Source organism: Drosophila sulfurigaster, chromosome 3 (assembly GCF_023558435.1).
Source record: "Drosophila sulfurigaster albostrigata strain 15112-1811.04 chromosome 3, ASM2355843v2, whole genome shotgun sequence".
Taxonomy (NCBI): domain Eukaryota; kingdom Metazoa; phylum Arthropoda; class Insecta; order Diptera; family Drosophilidae; genus Drosophila; species Drosophila sulfurigaster.
In genome coordinates this window covers 45,119,762-45,138,881 of record NC_084883.1, presented here as the reverse complement: position 1 = coordinate 45,138,881, position 19,120 = coordinate 45,119,762, and the positions used below count along the sequence as shown (strand labels likewise).

Genomic DNA, 19,120 nt, shown 5'->3' with positions numbered 1-19,120 from the left:
ACACTTACACACACACACACTCATACCACTTATTGTGTGGTTAGGTGTTAGACTCCGCATTTAATTTCAGACAGGTGCAAGAACTTGTGAGCCAAAAAAGGTGAAAAGGTACGATGAGCCAAGAAATGTAATACTCCTTTGCATATTTGGCAATTGGATTTGGGTTAAGGCTTCTGTGGTTGCCAAAATGAAGTGGAAACCTATAAAAATGCCAGAGAGAAAGCATACAAAATGCGAAACAAATAAAGGGTCAGCCAAAGGGAGAGAGAGAGAGGGTTTAGAATGTGCACACGTTATATGATTATCTAATTTAATGATGTTGAAATTTCCAGAATATTAACTTGAAATAGTTAGCGAGTAGATTAGCAAACATCAAAGTCTTGGCTTTAAAAATGTGTCTTTCATTCTGAATTATATATTTGATTAAGTTAAAGGAATATTGTGCATTATTATAAGTACGGAATTATATTAGATTATAAATTTGTTACCATTTTTGTAATGTTGTATTTTTGAAATTATGTAATATAAAACTGAAATATTAGTATAAAAGTTTTATCCTTAATCGGAAATTATAGTTTCAACACAATATTTTGTATTGGTAACTGTGAACAATAAAAATACAAAATAAAAATGAAAGTATCATCCTTAAAGTATCATCCTTATAGTTTCAATAATAATAATATTAAAATATTATTATCAAAGTATCATCCTTAGCCTGTAATTATAGTTTCAATACCTACGATTTTGTCAGGTTACAGGTTCAATAGAGTTCAGTCACAGTTCCCCTATATACGATAATTATACGCGTAGTTTATTCAACTTGGCCCTTTTGATGGTTATTTTCATGCACTTTATTCGCTTTTATTTTATGGTATAAAGCAGGCAGCAGGCAGTCACAAAGCGATTCGATTGTGTCGACTGCCTTTTCAACCCCAAAAACCACAAACAGACAGCACGTAATTAAAGAGATACGCATCTATCGGCTATTTATATATAGTACATTTCTATCTATAGAGTTTCAGTGGTCAGTTTTTGTTGGTTTTGTCCCAATGCTGATTAATGTAGATTGCGGCCCAAATGTGTGCACGTTAGCATTAAAAATTGTTCGACTTTTATTAGAGCAATTAAATTGTGGTTACAGACGAGGCGAAAAAAAAAAAAAACAAATGAAAGAAAGAAAGAGTTGAATATCTGGTAAAATATTCGAGAAGTATTTGCGATTTAATGTGCAGCAATTTTCACTCAACAATGGGACAGTCGAGTTAACCATGGGACAGAGCCGACTAACTGCGCAACTATTACCAGCAATGAAGACATATACTCGTATATATTTTTTATTTTTCCTCCCTTTTTGGGTAGAAGGGGCAACTGCTCAACTAATTAGCCATCATCATCAGCGGCGTCGACGGCGTCTCTACACATTTTCCATCAGACACGAAACAGTTAACTGCATTTGGTTTGGGTTCTGGCCGCGTCTCTAAACCGCAGGTACATGAGGGTTACACACACTCGCACACACACACACACACTCGCACACTGGGGCACAACTTTGAGGCGGGTGTTAGTAACTAAATTAGCGGCTGGCCGCAGAGCAACAAATACTCAACGTTGAATGTTTGCTACGTTCTTCTTTTTTTTCGGCCATCTCTCTGGTTTTGGGTTTTGGTTTCTTTCTTTTCTCTCTCTCTGTGTTTTTTTTTCACTTTTTTCTTTCCATTCTGTTGCAACCACAAATTATTGAGCCGCCGTGTGTTTTAGTTGTTGTTCTCTGCCATTGTCTGCCGCTTAATTTCCAGTTGCAGTTGCAGCAGTTGTCTGGGCTAATACAGACATCTTTTTGGGCTCCGAGGTCGGTGTGGAGCGGACACTTTTAGATAAAAGGTTTTTCATGTCGTCTCCATTTCAAACTCAAACCGAAAACAGAAATTCATTCTCATAGCCGGGGTGCAAAAAGGCAGCAGCTAGAAGAAAACGGTAGTCATCAGACTTGTAAGTTCTTCTCCAACTGTCTCGTCACTCGAGAAAACTTTTAGTGGAAACCGTTGGACAGCAAATTATGCATGCAGTTGCTTAGAGACGGACTGTGAGTGCAGAAGCTGAGAGGGGGACAGACGGAGGGAGGCGACTTTTTTTAAAAGCCCACAGTTTATTAATGTTTGTCCAAAAATTTAAGTGTCTGTCTGGCATTTGGCCTCTCTCGCTCATCTGCTTCGCTTTTATGTGATTTAAGTTGGCTAAAATCATTTCGTCAGTCATTAATTTACCCAAGACGTCAAAAGCGAGTTATTAGCGTGCGGCTCTCTGTCAAACACGTTTCCACTTAGAGATGAGAAAAAGAGAATCGCTGCAGGCCACTTTTGCCGCCTTCCTGCTATCTTTCTACTACCAACTGAAGCTGAGGTCTACTGAAGAAGCTCTCTGGAATTGTCTGCTGTCGAAATGACAACAAATTAGACAGTTAATGTTAACAATCTTTTATGATATTTACATTTGGAAAATTGTTTATTGTTTTTTCTTTTTTCGTTTTCATGATCTTTGCCGACAAGAATGTGAAAACTATCGTGGCAGCTTTATTTAGGCTGAGAATTGAGTTGGAAAGCCGAGATTTTCAAATTTAGAAATTAGTGGGGTTTTCTTTATGTGGGATGACGCATTAGAGATTTCAACAGAAAGAGTAATAAAGAAAAGGTATTTAAAATATTTTTGAAAATTAATTGAAACATTAAAAGGAAGAAGAAATAATAAAGAAATGGCTTAACTATAGTGTAATTCTTTTTTATCCTAAAGAGACTAATTAAATGGAAATTGTCAAAATTAGAGCTTTTTAAGGAGGAAACCAATTTTGGTATAAAATCTTTCGATATACTAGAGATATGTTGAATCGCTGGAGTTGTTCTAAAGTGCAGAAGGTTGTGTCAAAATTTATATTTTTTGTGAGCCATGGAAAATTTAATAAAACTACCTTAAAATTAAGGTACTTTATCAAAAAACTAATTTAAAAATAGAAAAATATTAACTAAAGAAGAAATGTATATTATAATTTTTACTGGGAACTAATTTAAAACATGAATGAGAATTAAAAATATTTTTTTTTGCGTTCTTAAAAAATATGATGTAATATATTAATAATATATGATACTTCTATTTCTGTTCTGTTCGAATGTGTTCTATTCAAATTTAATCATAATTGAAATTACCAAATAATATTTTTAAATATACATAATCTATAGCATATTTTTATCTCTGTTTCTTTATAACATATATGTTATATATATATGTCTATATAAATTATTTCTAATAAATTTGAATGAAATTGGGAAACATTTCTTTTTAAAAATGTTTTCTAAAATATTTTAACTTTACTTGCCTATTTCTATGTCAGTTGCTCTATATTATACAAGATATCGATTCTAATCAAATTAGATCTTATAACTTATAACTTGCCACACTTGAACTTCTATTCAATTTATATATTCTCTAGTTAAAAGTGCGCTTGACTAACTATCCTAACACTGTGAGTGTGTGTTTGTAGCAGGAACTAGAACTATGTTGGGAACAACCACATAAATGGTATCCGCAGCTGCGAAAATATCTATTATAATAGTTTTGAGAACGCCTCCTCCTTTGCCTTCTCATAGTTATAGTTGAAGCTTGTTTTTGCCTTTTTAAGCAACAGAAACAGGAACTAAGTACTATGGGGAAATCTAGGTCAACAGCTGCCGCAAATAGTTATTCCGCTTAGTTGGTGGTACTTCCTCTGCCCCCCCTTTCCATCCCCCTCCTTCCCTTCCCTTCTGTTTCCCTCATAACCCAAGCTACTAGCTTGACTTATCTGCTGAAATGTCGAATAGCTGCCATTTCCATTACTTTGCTTGCTTTGCAATTTGCGTCGTTATTTAGCGTTGTTTTTGTTTTTTTTTTTTGTATACTATATTCTATCTGTCGGTGCTGCTTTTTTTGGCCATTTTAAAGTGGAGCATTGGCCTGGCCATCAATCATTTTAGCCAAAGAGGAACGGAACGAAGCTTAGCCTCAGCCTCAGTGGCGTTGAGCTGTCGACTCAAATGCGTATCAGGGGGCGTATCACATGGGCTGTCTGCCACGCCTCCCGCCGCATGTCAACAATACAAATGATGGGCGCGTTTCACGACGAGTGGGCGTGGCACAGACAACACAGCGGCAGCTAACTGTAATAGAGATAAATTCGCATCATTTTTTGTCGGGCTGTGATAAAAAAAACAACAACAACAAAGCAGCAAATAACAAGTAAGAAAGCTACAGTCGAGTGTACTCAACTGTAAGACACCCGTTACCCATTGCGATCAAAAGTAAAGCAGAGCGTTATTACTTTAAAATATACCAAATCAATATACCACAAAAATACTAAAAATATAAAATAGGTTCTAGTTGGTATATTGTTATAATACTTAAAATATATCAAAGGCTATATATGGTGTATTGATATAGTACTTAAAATATATCAAAGAGGTTAAATATACCAGATTGTCAACTGAAGCATTGCAGTAGGCTTAACTTGCCATAAAAAAGAATTTCTTCAATAACTTTTACAATTTTTATCCGAAAACAACCGTATTCTCAGGAATCTATACGTTAGTTATTATTGTCTATACCAAAGTTCGTTAATATCTTCAAAATTATGCTTCTTATTCGATTTTTGTCAACGGACAGACAGATGGACATTGGTATGTGGTCTAAGCTGTTGATGCTGATCAAGAATTTATATACTTTATGAGGTTGGAGATGCCTCTTTCTGCCTGTTAAATACATTTCGTAATGCCACAAAGTTATAATACTCTTCTAGCTTATGAGTAGCGGGTATAAAATTGAAAGCAAAGCACGAGTACAGTGAGCACGAGCAGTGCACGCACAGTCACAATTGTGGAGTGGGAGGAAGATACATCTCCCCTCTCTCTTTCTCCCCGCTGACAATGTCATTTGGCGAGCACTTTTAATGATGCCAGAGCGCAAGGTGTTTTGCAAGCTGTGGCAGCAGCTGCCGGGCATCAGCTTGTAATCCGCTGGCCACAAGAGCGTGCCACGCCCCCACTCCGCCACCCACTCTCCCTCCTATGGCGTGCTCAGCCTACGTTACGTGCGATTATTATCATCAATTTTCCGGCGAGTGAGTGAGTGATGATTGTGCCAAAACAGAACCTAACGGAAACCGAGCACTCGACTTGCCTCAATTGTTCTTGTTATAGTTGTTGTTGGGGGAGTAGAAGGTATGCCAGCCAAGAGACAACAACAACAACTCCGAGTCCAACTCCAAACTCGAACTGGCGACTGCGACTCGAAAGCGTTAAAACGAACTCAAGTGGAAAACAATCTAATTTGCTAAAATTCCTTCCGCTTTAGTCCAATCCCAGTCGCTGTCTCTGTCTGTCTGTCTTTCCATCTCTCTCGCTCTCTCTCTCTCTCTCTATGTTTCTGTTCTTGTTGCCTCTTTGAACCTCGTTGTGTATTGCCTGCCATTTTCCTTCAACTCAATTAAAGTTGATGGCAACATTTTCCTCATCGCTGTTTGTTGTTGTTGTTGTTTGCTGCCTTGTTGTTGACGTTTTGCTTAGCCAATATTGTTAACTGCTTTTTGGGTTTATTTAGTTTCTGCTTCTGCTTCTGCTTGTTTTACGAGCTTCAAAACCGTTTTCCTTCGCCTCGCAATATATATAAATTTATTTGCTTATAATTTAATTGAAGTCGACTCGTAGTCTAGAACTTGTTATTCGTTGATGGATTCTGCAACCTCCCCTACCCCTACCCCAAAAGTTTTCCTCTTGGCTCAAATGACAGTTATGCATAAACTTTGACTCTTGTTTGTCCATTGAGAGACTTAATTTGTTTGCACTTGAATTCTCAAGTATTTATGCACTCAAGTCTCAAGTTTAATAATAACACACATGCGAATTCGAGTTCGTATTCATATTATTCTAATTATGAATTGATTAGATTTGTGTTCGCTTTGTTGCACACACAACAATTGTGTATTTGAACTAACTTGAGGTTCAATTAGTTGCTAATTTAATTGACAGTAACATTCGACAATAACATATTGGAATTTGTTCATTTTAATCCATGTTCAATAAAGTTTGCACAGTTGGATAAATAATTATAATTATTTATTGGAAATATGTCTCTTTGTTTAATTAGAGATTGTGATTGGATACATTATTTATATGAATTTAGTTATTTGGATTGTATTCGTTTTGCAACTGTTTCTGCAAAGGAGAAAAGATGTCAGATTTCTAATTATAATTTATAGGAATTCCTTTTATTTTATTTGACATTTTTGGAAACTTCTTCTGCCAAGATTTCTCAAGCCTAATATAGAACCAAATTTATTTATATGAATTTATTTCATTTAATTTACTTTTATTTTGCAACTCCAAAGGTTTTTCAAGCATATTCTATAGCTTCATTTATTTATAGGAATTTAATTTAATTTTGTCTTACATTTACTTCTTTAAAGGATTTTTAAATATAATTTCTATCTATATCTATCTATATTATTATTAATATTTTACTAAAAAGCAAATTTTATTAAAATGCAATTCCTTATTGCAATGCGATGAGGCAGAGCAACTATGGCCTTCAGACTAACTTTAAGAAAAAGTATCTTAGGCTTAATCAACTTCATTTATTTATGATTTTATTTTATTTTACTGAATTTTTATTTGTTTTGCAATTGCTTTTGAAAAGATTTCCTAAGCCTAATAAAAAACTAAATTTATTTGGGTTGTTCATTTGCTACATCAATTTCCAAAGGTTCCTGAAACATAATCTTTGACTTTATTTATTTCTTTGAAATTACTTTATGTTATTTGTTTTTGTTGTACAACCGCAAAGGTGACTCAATAAATATAGTTATAGAGCATATTTATTTATATGAATTTATTTCGTTTGCATTTCTTGCTCTCAAAAAATATTTAATTAAATCTGAGCTTGTCAAACAACAATATCCACCTCCATTGTTATTTATTTTTCTATAGCTGGTCTAGCTGTCCATCTTTCGTGCCACTCTCACAACTGTCCCCTCAAGTGCCACACTTGGATTTGGGGTATAGTTTAAGTATGAGTTGATAAGCTGTGCATATATCACAATAGATACATCTCTGGCCCCTTTTCGCCTTGCACGCTTCGGCAATTTCTCTATTAGTTGCTCGTTTCGTTGACCTTTTGCCATTTTCGCTGACCTTCTCTCTCACCATTTCTCTCCCTTTTTCTCTCTCTGTGGCAGGACATGCGTTAATCTATTGTTTTTGGCAGCCAAGCAGGCAACATACGATGACATATCCAATACTCTCCTCCCACTCCGCGCTGCCAACTGGTATTATCACTTTTTGCCTGACAAAACAAAAATACTGAAATACATATATGGTATATATGGTATATCAGGCTCGGCCTTAAATTGTATATGGATTGGGGGTATGAAATCCGTCTTCCCCCTTGTAGTTGGGACATTAATGTCATGGAAAATGTTTTGCTGGCGATTGGAAAATTGTTTGTCTTTGGCTCTGTGTGTGTGTGTGTGTGTGTGTGTTTGCCCAGCCCAGCTTGACATTGTGTTATCCTTGTAGCCAAAGCTGACCGTTGTCCTGTCGCAGCAATCACAGAGTGTGGGACAGAGAGAGAAGGGGTTTCTCCCTCTCTCTCTCTCTCTCCCTCACTCAGCGTAGTTTATGACTTCACGGCCTCTTGATATATGAGGCATTTGCATGTGCTATAAATTATTGTTGAGTTTGTGCGGCACGAGCTTGGCTTTTACTCATTTAATATTCATAAATTTTGAGTTGGCAAAAACACAGCAGGAAAAAGGCTCCAAAAGAAAAACAGACAACAGCAATGTGTGTGTATGTGTGTTTGTGTGTGTGTGAGTGTGGAAATTGTCTCTCTGCGAAATAAAGCTGACTAATTTGGACTGTTGGTTTGTCATTTGTTTAAGACACACGCTCTGCTCTTCTCCCTTGGCCACCCCCGCTGCATAATCCATATAATCCGCCTACAGCCACGCCTCCCCTTGCCCCCACTCCTCCCCGCATACTCGATGTGCGCCTGCTAATTGTTTTATGTGCCAAGATTTGTGTCTTCTGTCGTGTTGAAGCTTTTTGTGTCTGCCTCAGCCGCCCTAAACATGTTTCTAGCCCTGCCACGCCCACTCGCATAGCAGTTATTGTTACGCCCGAAGACAAAGAGTGTGTATGTGTGGAGGTCTTGTTTTCACTTGCTTTTCGATTAGAACGCGTCTGCTAACAACATGGAATTAATTCGTTTTATGTTTCCTGTCCCAATGGCAGTTCAATGTATTTACGACTAAATACACTGCGCGAAAATAGAGTGTGCTAATTGTAAAGTAACTGAAATACACTTCATAATGGTTTTAAAATGATATACTATGCTAGCTTCTACATATACCATTTTCCCTTTTAATTTTATTCAACGAAATTACATAATTTGAATATGTCTAAATTTTTTGGGTGATTCTATTTATTGATACATTCTTAGAAAAATGGAGAAAAAAATGATAAATTTATTTCGTAAGCTCAATAAGCAACTGTAATTAAATAAAATTACAGATGAAAAGAAGAAAATAATACTAAAAATAACTAATTAACTAACCTTTCATCTAATCTGATGCGGTTCTATTCCTAATCCACGCAAAGACTGCTAAATTGAAATATTCCTATAATTTTTAATTATTAAATTTCTGTATCACAAATAATATTTTATTTCGTATACATTAATAATCGTTTTTATTCACTTTTTTTCAAAAAATAAAAAGCTTAAAATAAAGTAGTAGCTAAAGTCTAACCACCTTTTCTCGCAGTGCATTATCTAGCGTGTATCTCTTGGATACACGCGCTGCTGTTGCTGCTGCTGCTGCTTACGCCTACATATTGATTTTCGTATTTATTTTGCGCTTTCTGCTGCTTTTCATTACATTTCGCTGATGATTTCTATTGGCCCTGTGGACCTCGCAAGACGATTCCAACTCTCCAACTCGAACTCGACTTTTGTTTTGTGCCTTGCAGCTCTGCCTTTTGTGCGTAGTCTTCATCTTCACTTCACTTCTCTTCACTTCGCCTTTTCCTATTCTCGCTTTTGCTTCTATTTATGTTCCAAGCTTTTTTTTTCATTTCATTTTTCCTGCAAGAAAAATGATTGCAAGCAAAGTGCCTGGGCAAAAGGTGAGCAGCACCTGAAGCCGCATCCCAATCCCGTTCTCAGTCCTGCTGCTGCTTTTGCTTTTGCTGCTGCGTGTGTGGCCCGCGGCAACCTGGCAAATCTATCAACTCCTGCTGCCATCTTTGCTCCCTCTCTCTCCTCTTTCTGGTTGTGTGTGTGGCTTCTTTATTGAGTTTGTGCGCCAGCAAATTGCATTAGACACTTGCCACACAGAGAGAATGAGAAAGAAAGACTGTGGCCAAGCTTTAAAGAAGCTGCAGCTGCAACTCGAAATTACATTTCACATTTAACTATTATATCATATCATAAATATGCAAACGAAAAAAAAAGAGACCCCAAATTCAATTTGAAAAATGAAATAAAATATAGAATTTTCTTTCATTTTTTTTTATGGCTGTGGCTCAACAAGTGCGTGTGTGTTTGGTTGGCATCCTTTTTCAATCATCAAACGGCGCATAGAACAAAGGCAGAGGCAGCGTTTTGTTTGTAACTCGATCGCCCACATTTCTCTATCTATCTCTCTTTCTCTTCCTCTCTCTCGCGTTCTCTTAAGCACTTCTCTCGCTCCAGTTGCAGCTCCAGTTTCTCCCCCACACACAAAACTCAAAATGCTCTTGAGCTGAGCCCAGTTGAGCTGTGTGAGAAGCTGCAGCATTAATGTCTTATTGACAGCTCAGGATTAGAATGAAGCCAAGTGGCTGCCCTGCTGAGTGAGCTGTTGTAGTGTGTGTGTGTGTGTGTTTGAAAAGGGATTATAAAGCGATTTGTTTGTCGAAAATTATGAATCTGTGTGTGTGTGCTAGGAAGCCTGGCAGACAGCCAGGCAGCAAGTCGTCGCAGCTCAACTCAGCTCAACTCAAGTCAGTTAGCTCTCAAGCAGCTCTCCCACACGCTGTGTGTGGTTCTTGTCTGTCAGTCAGCGTCAGTGTTTTTGAGTTTTCAGTCTTCAGTCGTCGGTGGCCAATCCCCAAAGTTGTTGAAATTGTTTGGAAGCCGGCTTTATGTTGTTTATACCCTGCACACAATGCAAATGGGTAGGCAAATATACAAAACCTGCTGCGACTGGCCCGAAAATAAACATTCTTTAACATACTATTGACTTTTTGGAAAGATGAATAATTTTATAGCAGACTCAATATGTCAGTTAAATTATCATTTAATTTGTAAACTTATACATTATGTATTGAATTTAAAATTCTGAAAATTTCATGAGGTTTTGCTAATAAACAAAAAAGTTATATACTGTATTATTTAAACTTTTTGTAAATGTTTGGCAAAGAAGAATCATTCTATAGCAGCCTCAGTATTATAGCTAAATATTAATTTCCGAATTTTTATACCGTGTATATAAGTTTAATGAATCTGTTAAGATCTGTAAATTTCAACAAAATTACACATAATGTTGGGTTTCTTCAAATGTTTGACAAAGAAGAATAATTTCGTAAGAGTCTCAATATTTTACTTAAATTACAAATTCATTTCTAGTCGTACAGATTAAGTATTCAATTTTAAATTCTGAAAATTTAATGAATTTCTATTCATAAGCAAGAAACTTACATTCACATTTAGTAGGGTATATTTAAGCTTAGCAATTCATGTAGCACGCCTTTAACCTCCTTTCTTTTATATAAATTTTGATCAATTTTGACTTGAGCATTGGACTTAGGCAAATTGTTTTTCGGCTTATAGTTGAGCTAGTTAGAGACAGTTTGAGGAATGAAGAAAAACATACGAAACGATGTGATTCAAAAGTTGCCTAAAAATGACATTCTAATAGTTGTGACTAGGCTTATCTGCAGCCACAAGACAAACAATTCTGTCTAATCTAAGCAACAATTTTAATGGCTACATTTAAATAACATCTACTTTCAGCTTATCTAAACTCAGTTTTCCGTTTTCAATTCTTCTTCTTCAGCTGCAACATCAGTTTACTTCATTAGCTCAGTTTATCAATGTTATGCGGACGTTGACAATACAACGATCTCCAACGATCGATAGAAGAGATCGACTAAATTTCACTCGAATTTGAATTTGAATACGAATTGGCAATAAAACGCCAAGTTTATCAGTTGTTGAAGTGTCTCTTCTCCTCTCGAGACAGAGTCAGAAACAGAGTCAGAAACAGAGACGGAGACAGAATGTTGACCAGTTTTTCCCTTCGAACAACTTGTTATACAACTCTATTAGTTTTCCCAATGCAATGATGTGCATACAAATCAACTAATTTGCTTTTGAAATGCAACTCAACTACTTGAGTGAGACTCGAGCATATCGTTTCTGTGTCCCCATAATTAATGTAAATCTGTGTGTATTCGACTTTTGGCTATTTTTTTTTTTATCGTTGCGCGGCATTTGAATAAAATTTCAATTTTCATGCATTCGATTTGGACAAAACGACTAACTGAAAGTTTATCCCCGTTTATCATTGTCTTGTCTACAGATTCCAAAAAATGAAAAAAGAAAAGAGACAGTCAGACAGTCAGACAGATGGAGAGAATGAACGTCTGTCTCTCTTGGCAATGCCATTATATTTTTGCTAGTTAACTCAATTACTTTGTTGCAAATGCTTTTGGCCATTACCTACGACACCAGAAACGAAGCGGGAGAGAGCGAGAGGAACATCGAAAGCTGCTTTCGGTCCAGTCATCACGACAGGCGAGTCGAGTCGAGGCCAAGTCTATCTATTTCCCAGCTTCATTATTAGTGCAAATTATGGTATCTTCTCTCTACTTCCTTTTTGTCCTTTTTACTGCCTACTGTTGTTTCATTCCCTGGGAATTGAGTTGATGACTCGTCGCCCACAGTCAAAAAGTTCTATGCGGCCAAAAAAAAAAAAAGAAAACATAGAAAGAGAAAACAGCAAAAGCAAAAGGAGCAAATTCCAGGCACGTTTCCTTCTTCGGCTGTAACATGAACACATTCGGTTGCCGAGTGCAAGGACGACAGTCTCTCTCTCTATGTATGTATATCCTTGTCTATGCTTTAAAACCCTGTCGAAACGGACAGCCAAGTGAAATCAAATTTGATTGTGGGTGTCAGTGGCAGTCTCTCAGTCTCAGTCTTAGTCGTAGTCGCAGTCTCACTCACAGTTTCAGTGCTTGTCTATGTCCATGTTCATGTTTATGTCCTTCGCCAACTGACAGTTGCTGCTGAAATTAAACGCCCACGCAGCTTGTTTGACGCTCCATTATATAATGCTAACTCAGCCAGAATAAATTGGGTATGTGCAAATATTTTTGCCATCTTTTTCTGGTTAACCAATATTTAATGCATAAATTTCTATAAATTACAATTTTTATTTTGAGTTGTTTTCAACTGGCTTTAATTTTTATTTTTGTACATTATTTATTTATAACATTCTACTTTAACTGACTTTAATCAGCTATTATCTATGTCTATATTGAATGGATAAATTTGTGTTATATTTAACTTTTGTTTTGTATAATATTATGTATTTAATTGTAAGATTTAAGATTCATATTGGACATTTTCATGTGCTCTTAATTAGCAAATATGCATTTCAATATTTAATGCACAAATTTCTATAATTCAAAAATTCATTTCTTCATTTTCAATATTATACTCACATTTTCAATTGTCTTTAATTAGTTATTATCTATTTTCATGTTTGATGAAGTGGACTATTAAATTTTTATTTCTGGCAGTTTTAAGTGTCTTTACTTGATATTTTTCATTACAATATTGTATATTCATAATATTCTATTTTCATTGTTGACCTTTCCTACTGGTTTTCTTTAGTATTTATTATTTTTGTCAAGTGTCAAATGGATTTATTTGATATTATCTATTTAAAAATGTAATGCATCCATTTCTATAAATTACATATTTAATATTTTGCTAATTTTTAATCAGCAATTTATTACTATATTTATTTATCTATCTGCTTTCACTTCTGACATTTTTGACTTGTTTTAATTAGTTATTATCTATTCTACTATATACTACTATATAATGCATAAATTCAAATTACAATTTACAACATTTGTATTTTGGCAGTTTTCAACTGGGTTTAATTAGTAAAATTTATTTTACAATTCTAGCTGCAATCTTTTACCCATTTTTATGTGGGTTTGTTTCGTTGTTGTTGGAGTCAAACGTCAACCAGTGAATTGTTGTATGAAATTAAAAGCCAACTGGCATTGTAAACATTTGGCAATTCTCGCCATGTTTATGTAGTTGTTTTGCAGAGACAGAGAGCGGAGAGAGGGAAGAGAGAGGGGAGCGTGTTGCAGGGTTGTTGTGGAGTGGCTTTTCGTATATGTTGTATTAAATTTCAATATGCAATGGCCCCATTCATATTTACACACATTTTATGCTGCGTTGTGGGGCACGAAATAAAAATATGCGAAAATAATGTTCAAACATTTGCGCTAATTAAAAAGCTGTGTGTGGGTGAGTGCGTATGTGTGTGTGTGTATTCGAGTGTGTGCGTAAGGGGAGTGTGTGTAAATACTGCGTGCAAATACAAAAAGTATTCAACGCAATGAGACAGAAAGACAACGAGTCGTAGGACATGTGTAATTGCTTTTCAGCCCAACAATGCAGCAATGAGTTGTTGTTGTTTCTGTTGTTGTTGCTGTTGAAGTTGCTGTCGCAATTGTTATTGTTGTGTTTGTTTCCATTGCTCTGTTACATTGTAGCATATTTTTTTGGGTGGGCGACTTCATTGAATTGGCAGAAAAACATTTTGTGCGCTCAGGCCCGCGGCACGAAAGCGATTGAAACTGAAGACGTTTTGGACATTGGACGACGCCCACGCACTGCGGCATGTGGCATGTGGCATGGAGCATGCGGCAGCTGTGCCGGCAAAACTGTGGCAGCTGACAGCTGTCGCAACAAGCAGCGTCGTCAACTCCACTTTGCGTGGCATATCAAAGCCAAATCAAAGGGGAACTCACGTGACTTTACAATTTATTTGCGGCATGCAACAATATAAATTTATTAATAGCCCACAAGAAGAAGCATTACTGCCACCCACACACACACACAGCACCGGTTAAACCAGGTACTCATCGTCGTCGTCATCATCGTAGTCGACGACTCCACCCAAGCCACAGCTGTGTCTGAGTTTGTTCATTCACTCAAGAAGAGATTCACATTCGCATTCACAATTCGCAATTCGCTTGCGTGAAGCGCAAAACTTCTCTTTTTCGCTCTCTGCAACTTGCGTCAATTTATGCGCATCACGTTTTCTCATTTTCGAGAATGACTAAATATCGTTTACTCCACACCGCACAATCGCATTTCCAGTTGCAGTTTCTGCTGCTGCAAAAAATATTATTTAACCATTTGCAGCGTGAAAAGTTTGCAACTTTAACTTTATGCAACCCTTCTCTCTCTTTCTTTCTTTGAGCGGGGTGTGGCAGGTGCAACGGGAGTTGTTTTTTTTGGTAGCCTTAGACCTCACCTGAAGTTGCATATTTCATTTGGCGTTGAAGTTCGGCAACTGCCCGAGCTGCTAATGCCAGAAACGTGCCGACTGCATCCGGATGGCACTCTCTCATGCCCCGTTGTCTCTTTTGCCTCTTGCCACATGCCTCGCGTTGAGACAGAGGCGTCATCTGCTGTGGGAGGACAACGTTTGGTTTGGTTTCGGGGGAGAGTTTGTTTATAACTCTAAGAAAGCAAAGTTGATTGCACAAAGTTAACTTTTAATTGCTTAATAAACTTTTATCCAAACGACAACATGCTGAATAATCATGCTCAATGCTGTCTGTGAGTTTTTAGTACCTTTTTTTTTAGCTGCAAATCGTGGCTGGAAAAAAATGACCAGCACTGTCTGTAACATTTCGATAAAAACCTCCCTTCACTTTGCACTCTCTTAGAGCTACGACTTCTCGGCTTTAAGTCGTTATTACACAGATGTTTATTTAACAATGCTCTTAAAAATGCAGCTACCGCCTTTTTAGCACTCTACAAATGAACAAAAATTTGTAAAAATTTAAGCTAGTTATAAAAAATATTTTGGCTTTATTCGACATTACTTTTCAATATAAAATTTACGATGGCTAAGAGTCATGGCTAAAAGAGCTACAGGCGAATGTGCTTCACTGTTATATAGCAGCTATGCCTTTTCAATAAAAGTAAAAGAGTGCGGTAATATTCTTAAAATATACCTAACTCACATGTCGAAAATACTAAATTTACTAAGATATATCAAGCTAATATACCGAAAATACTAAGTATACTAAATAAAAACATTATAAAAGTATACCAAAATCATACACTTAAATACAACAATCCGTATTATTCTTATAATACACCAAACTTATGAAAACTGAAAACCCTAAATATTCAAAAGAACTAAAAATAAAATTTTCAAAATATACCGAATGCTACGTTTGGTATATCAATACCAAATATGACTTTCCTATGTGTATCATATAAACAAATTCCTGGTTTGTCTTCTCTTCAATATATTTTTGTTTATTAAAAAAGCGAAAATTTCGTGTCGTTTATATTTCTATACAGGAATAGAGTTTTATCTTTATTAACTAATTATACAATTTTGAAATTTTATTTTATGTGCTTCAGCGTCAAAGCGCATTTAATGAAAAATTTTTGGTATTTTTAGTATTTCCTTTTTTCATACAAAAATTGAAACTTATCGAGTTATTTAAGCGTAACTCTTTTTGCAAAAACAAAAATATCAAAGTATTAGCGATATAAAAGCGAGTTTATTCATGAGCAATTTATGAAGTATTTTTCGGTTTCAATTAAATTACTGCGAATAACAATTCTCAAAATATTTTGAATAGAAAATTTTGATCAATACTTTACGCAGCTTTCAATTTAGCTGCACTCTTCAAAACTTGTCTAACTTGCCAGTTGAATTTTCCCATGACGCCTAACTTGATTCTTTCTATAGAAATATCCCACGCAAATTGGCTGCTCATTCTATTCGCACCTATTGATTAGCTCATTTAGCAATTTCGTATGAAATACCAAAAAGAAAAAAGGGAGTGAGGAAGGGAATAAAATACACAATCTGTGCCCCTCTCTAATGTGGCGCCACTGAGTTGAAACTAAAGTCAAATAGAAATGCAGCACTTGGCGCTTGCAAATTAGTGTTAATTTATCATGATTATTGTTTCACAACGATTCGTAAATTGAGTTCGTTTAGTCAACAGTTGCAGCAAAAGAGAGAAGAAGTGGAGGAGGAGGGAGAAGGGAAGAGGGGTGCGGAGAGGGTGCCACAAGGGTCTGGGATGTTTTTAATATAGCAAATTCGAGTGGAAGCGGCAACTGTAACTAATGCTGACTTTCAGACTGATATCAAACTGTCAAGCTGTCAATTCTTGTTAGTAGCGTCGTTTTTGGGGAGTAGCTGGCAATCGCTGTGGCAAGCATAGAAAGAGATGGATGGAAGGAGGAGGAAGGAAGGAGGCAGGAGTATGTAGATGCTGCTCAAAAATTCAATTTCCAGCTGAAGAGAGAAACATCGACAGCAGGAGTTGGAGGTGGGAAGTGGAAGATTGGGAGTTGGGAGTCGGGGAGGTTGGGCCACATGTATCTTGTAGCTGCTGTATCTGTGAGATACAAATTGGAAATAGGTAGAAAACAGTCATTGAAAAACGATTGCTGACATGGCTTTGGCATCTGATGCATGACTGTCTGCCTCTTGCCTGCCTGTATCGTCTCTTCAGGATTAGCACGAGCTCCACATCCACACTTCATGTTTCTACTGTATCTGTGTGTGTGTGTGTAGCTTAGATATGAACTGAAAAATGTGAAATGTGAATTGTGAAAGGCCCGGAAAAAAGCCGATGATATTGACAGCACAATTAAGACTTTAATTGGCATCCACTAACAATTGCAACCTTGCTCTCTTTTTTTCTCTGTCTTTCAGCGATTTGGAGGCGCCACGATACACAATGTGCCACAGGCAGCAACAAGAGCAACTCGAGCAACGGCAGCTGAAGTAGACGAAGCGACGTTAAAGGATTGTTAGCACAGCAACGTCAAATCCCAAGCAATCGCAGTATCGTTGCTGCTTCTCCTACTCCTTCGCCTTTCCTCCGCTGCTCACTCCCCCCGCAGCACTCTCAGCATGCCATCAATTGCCAACATCAGTGTGAGTGCCAGGACAATGGTCAACATCCTGCCCGGCCAGGATGCGCGTCTCGGCTACATTGTAAATCAAGTCACAGCCGCCGCCGCCGTCGTATCCGCCTCCGCTTCAGTCGCCACCTCCAGCTCCGCATCCCCGTCCACGCCTCTGCCCACATTTAGTCCGCCACGCATCGAGAGCTTGGTGGCCAGCTCAGCGGAGCAGGATTTGGCCAGCTTTGGGGATGTGACATTCGACATCTTCGATGACGATGACGATTTGTTTGGCTCGCCCATGGCCTTCGATGCCAGCGAACAAGGACTATGGAATGGACGCTTTGTTCCGCCGCCCCCGCGTCCCCCGTTCTTTGTCGACGAACCCGTGCTGAGCGATGGCCTAACCACATGTGATTTATGCTCCTGGGCCATGCCCACCAAGAGCACATTCATGTTCGAGGGCACGATAGGTAAGCCCACAAGTCAAGCCAAGCCAACAATACTCCAATTGCACAGCAATTGTCAACAGCTTAAATTTAACTCTCTCTCTCTCTCTTCCTCTTTCTCTTGTTGTGTTTACAGAGAAAGCCAGCGAATTGGGCTGGCCGCTGACGTTGATCATTGTGTCCGTGTTGTCGGCGCTGTTCGGCGCCATCATCATGATTGCTGTGGTGCGCTGCAGGCGCAAAAAGAGCTCCAACAATCGCAATGGTGAGTACGCACAGTGGGTCAAGCTTTGTTTTACTACGAAATACGTTGAGCGTATTCTAAAGCCTTTTTGTATACCCGGTAGTCAGAAAGGAGAAAGGCTTGTTAAGTTAGTGGTAAAAATAGACAAAGTTGATTCTATAAAATACATTTTTTTTCGTCAGCATAAGCAGATGTGGAAAATCTTTATGTTTATATATTTGTTTATTCGGAGATTCTATAAATTGTAGCCAAAACTTTTTTTGGGATTTTATAAAATATGTTCGGCTTGTTAATGCAAGTTATCACCCAGCTCCCATAACAAATCATATTGGAAATATAAACAAGTTCAATTTCTCACTTCCGCATATTTCCAATTAGTCCAATTCCACTTGCGCAGTCATTTTTGATGTAAACAATTATGCCTTAGCATAAACATAATTAACGTAAAGCCCAGATCATAATGCGCAAACCTAAATGTAAACTCAACAGCGAATGTAAACACAATTGCATTTCACACTTCGATCTTTAATTTCATCATCCGTTTTGTAAACATAAAGAAGCTTTGTCCCATCTTAGCTGACTTGCAGCATAAGTCCACTTTTGTACTTTAGTTCTAATTTGATATCCGAATAAAGCGGAAGCTTGCAGCTCCCAACAAACAAATATATTTTTTCTATTCAGTACAACTGAATTGATTAATTTGCATTCAAAGATTTCTTCTTTCTATTATTTAGTAATGAATAACTTTTGTAGAATCTATATCAAAGGACGCTTTTTCACTAAATTATAATTTTGGTGGGCAAAATTGTTTCAAAATAAATCATTATTTAGTTGAAAAAAGAATGTAGTATAAGTATATTTGAATATTGTTATCAATTGAAAAAAAACATGAATCTGTTTTTTTTTTAGAGAGCGTCACAGTTGACTATTCTATTATTTTTATAATTATTTCGCCTTTATATACTGATTTTATTGCAAGCCAAGTCTTCTATGTAATAAATAAGAAAGCTTGAAATGCCAACCATTACGGTATTATTATTACAATGTAGCGAATTAATATACCAAAAATCCTAAAATATACTGAAGACTATGCTGGTATTGCGGTTTTATTCTCACAATTTACCAACTTAAAATATAAAAAATACTGAAATATACTGAAATA

At 36.8% G+C, this 19,120-nt stretch overlaps 1 protein-coding gene across 1 annotated transcript in view; it reads left to right on the top strand.

Annotated features, from left to right (window-relative positions):
* The window catches only part of LOC133843299 (dual specificity tyrosine-phosphorylation-regulated kinase 1A), a 34,694-nt gene that overhangs the window by 13,434 nt on the left and 2,140 nt on the right, over window positions 1-19,120 (top strand). The window contains exons 2-3 of the mRNA XM_062276803.1: window positions 17,072-17,738; window positions 17,851-17,979. Of these exons, the coding sequence (XP_062132787.1) occupies window positions 17,273-17,738; window positions 17,851-17,979 (595 nt within the window). The 5' untranslated portion in view covers window positions 17,072-17,272. The remainder of the gene's footprint in view (window positions 1-17,071; window positions 17,739-17,850; window positions 17,980-19,120) is intronic.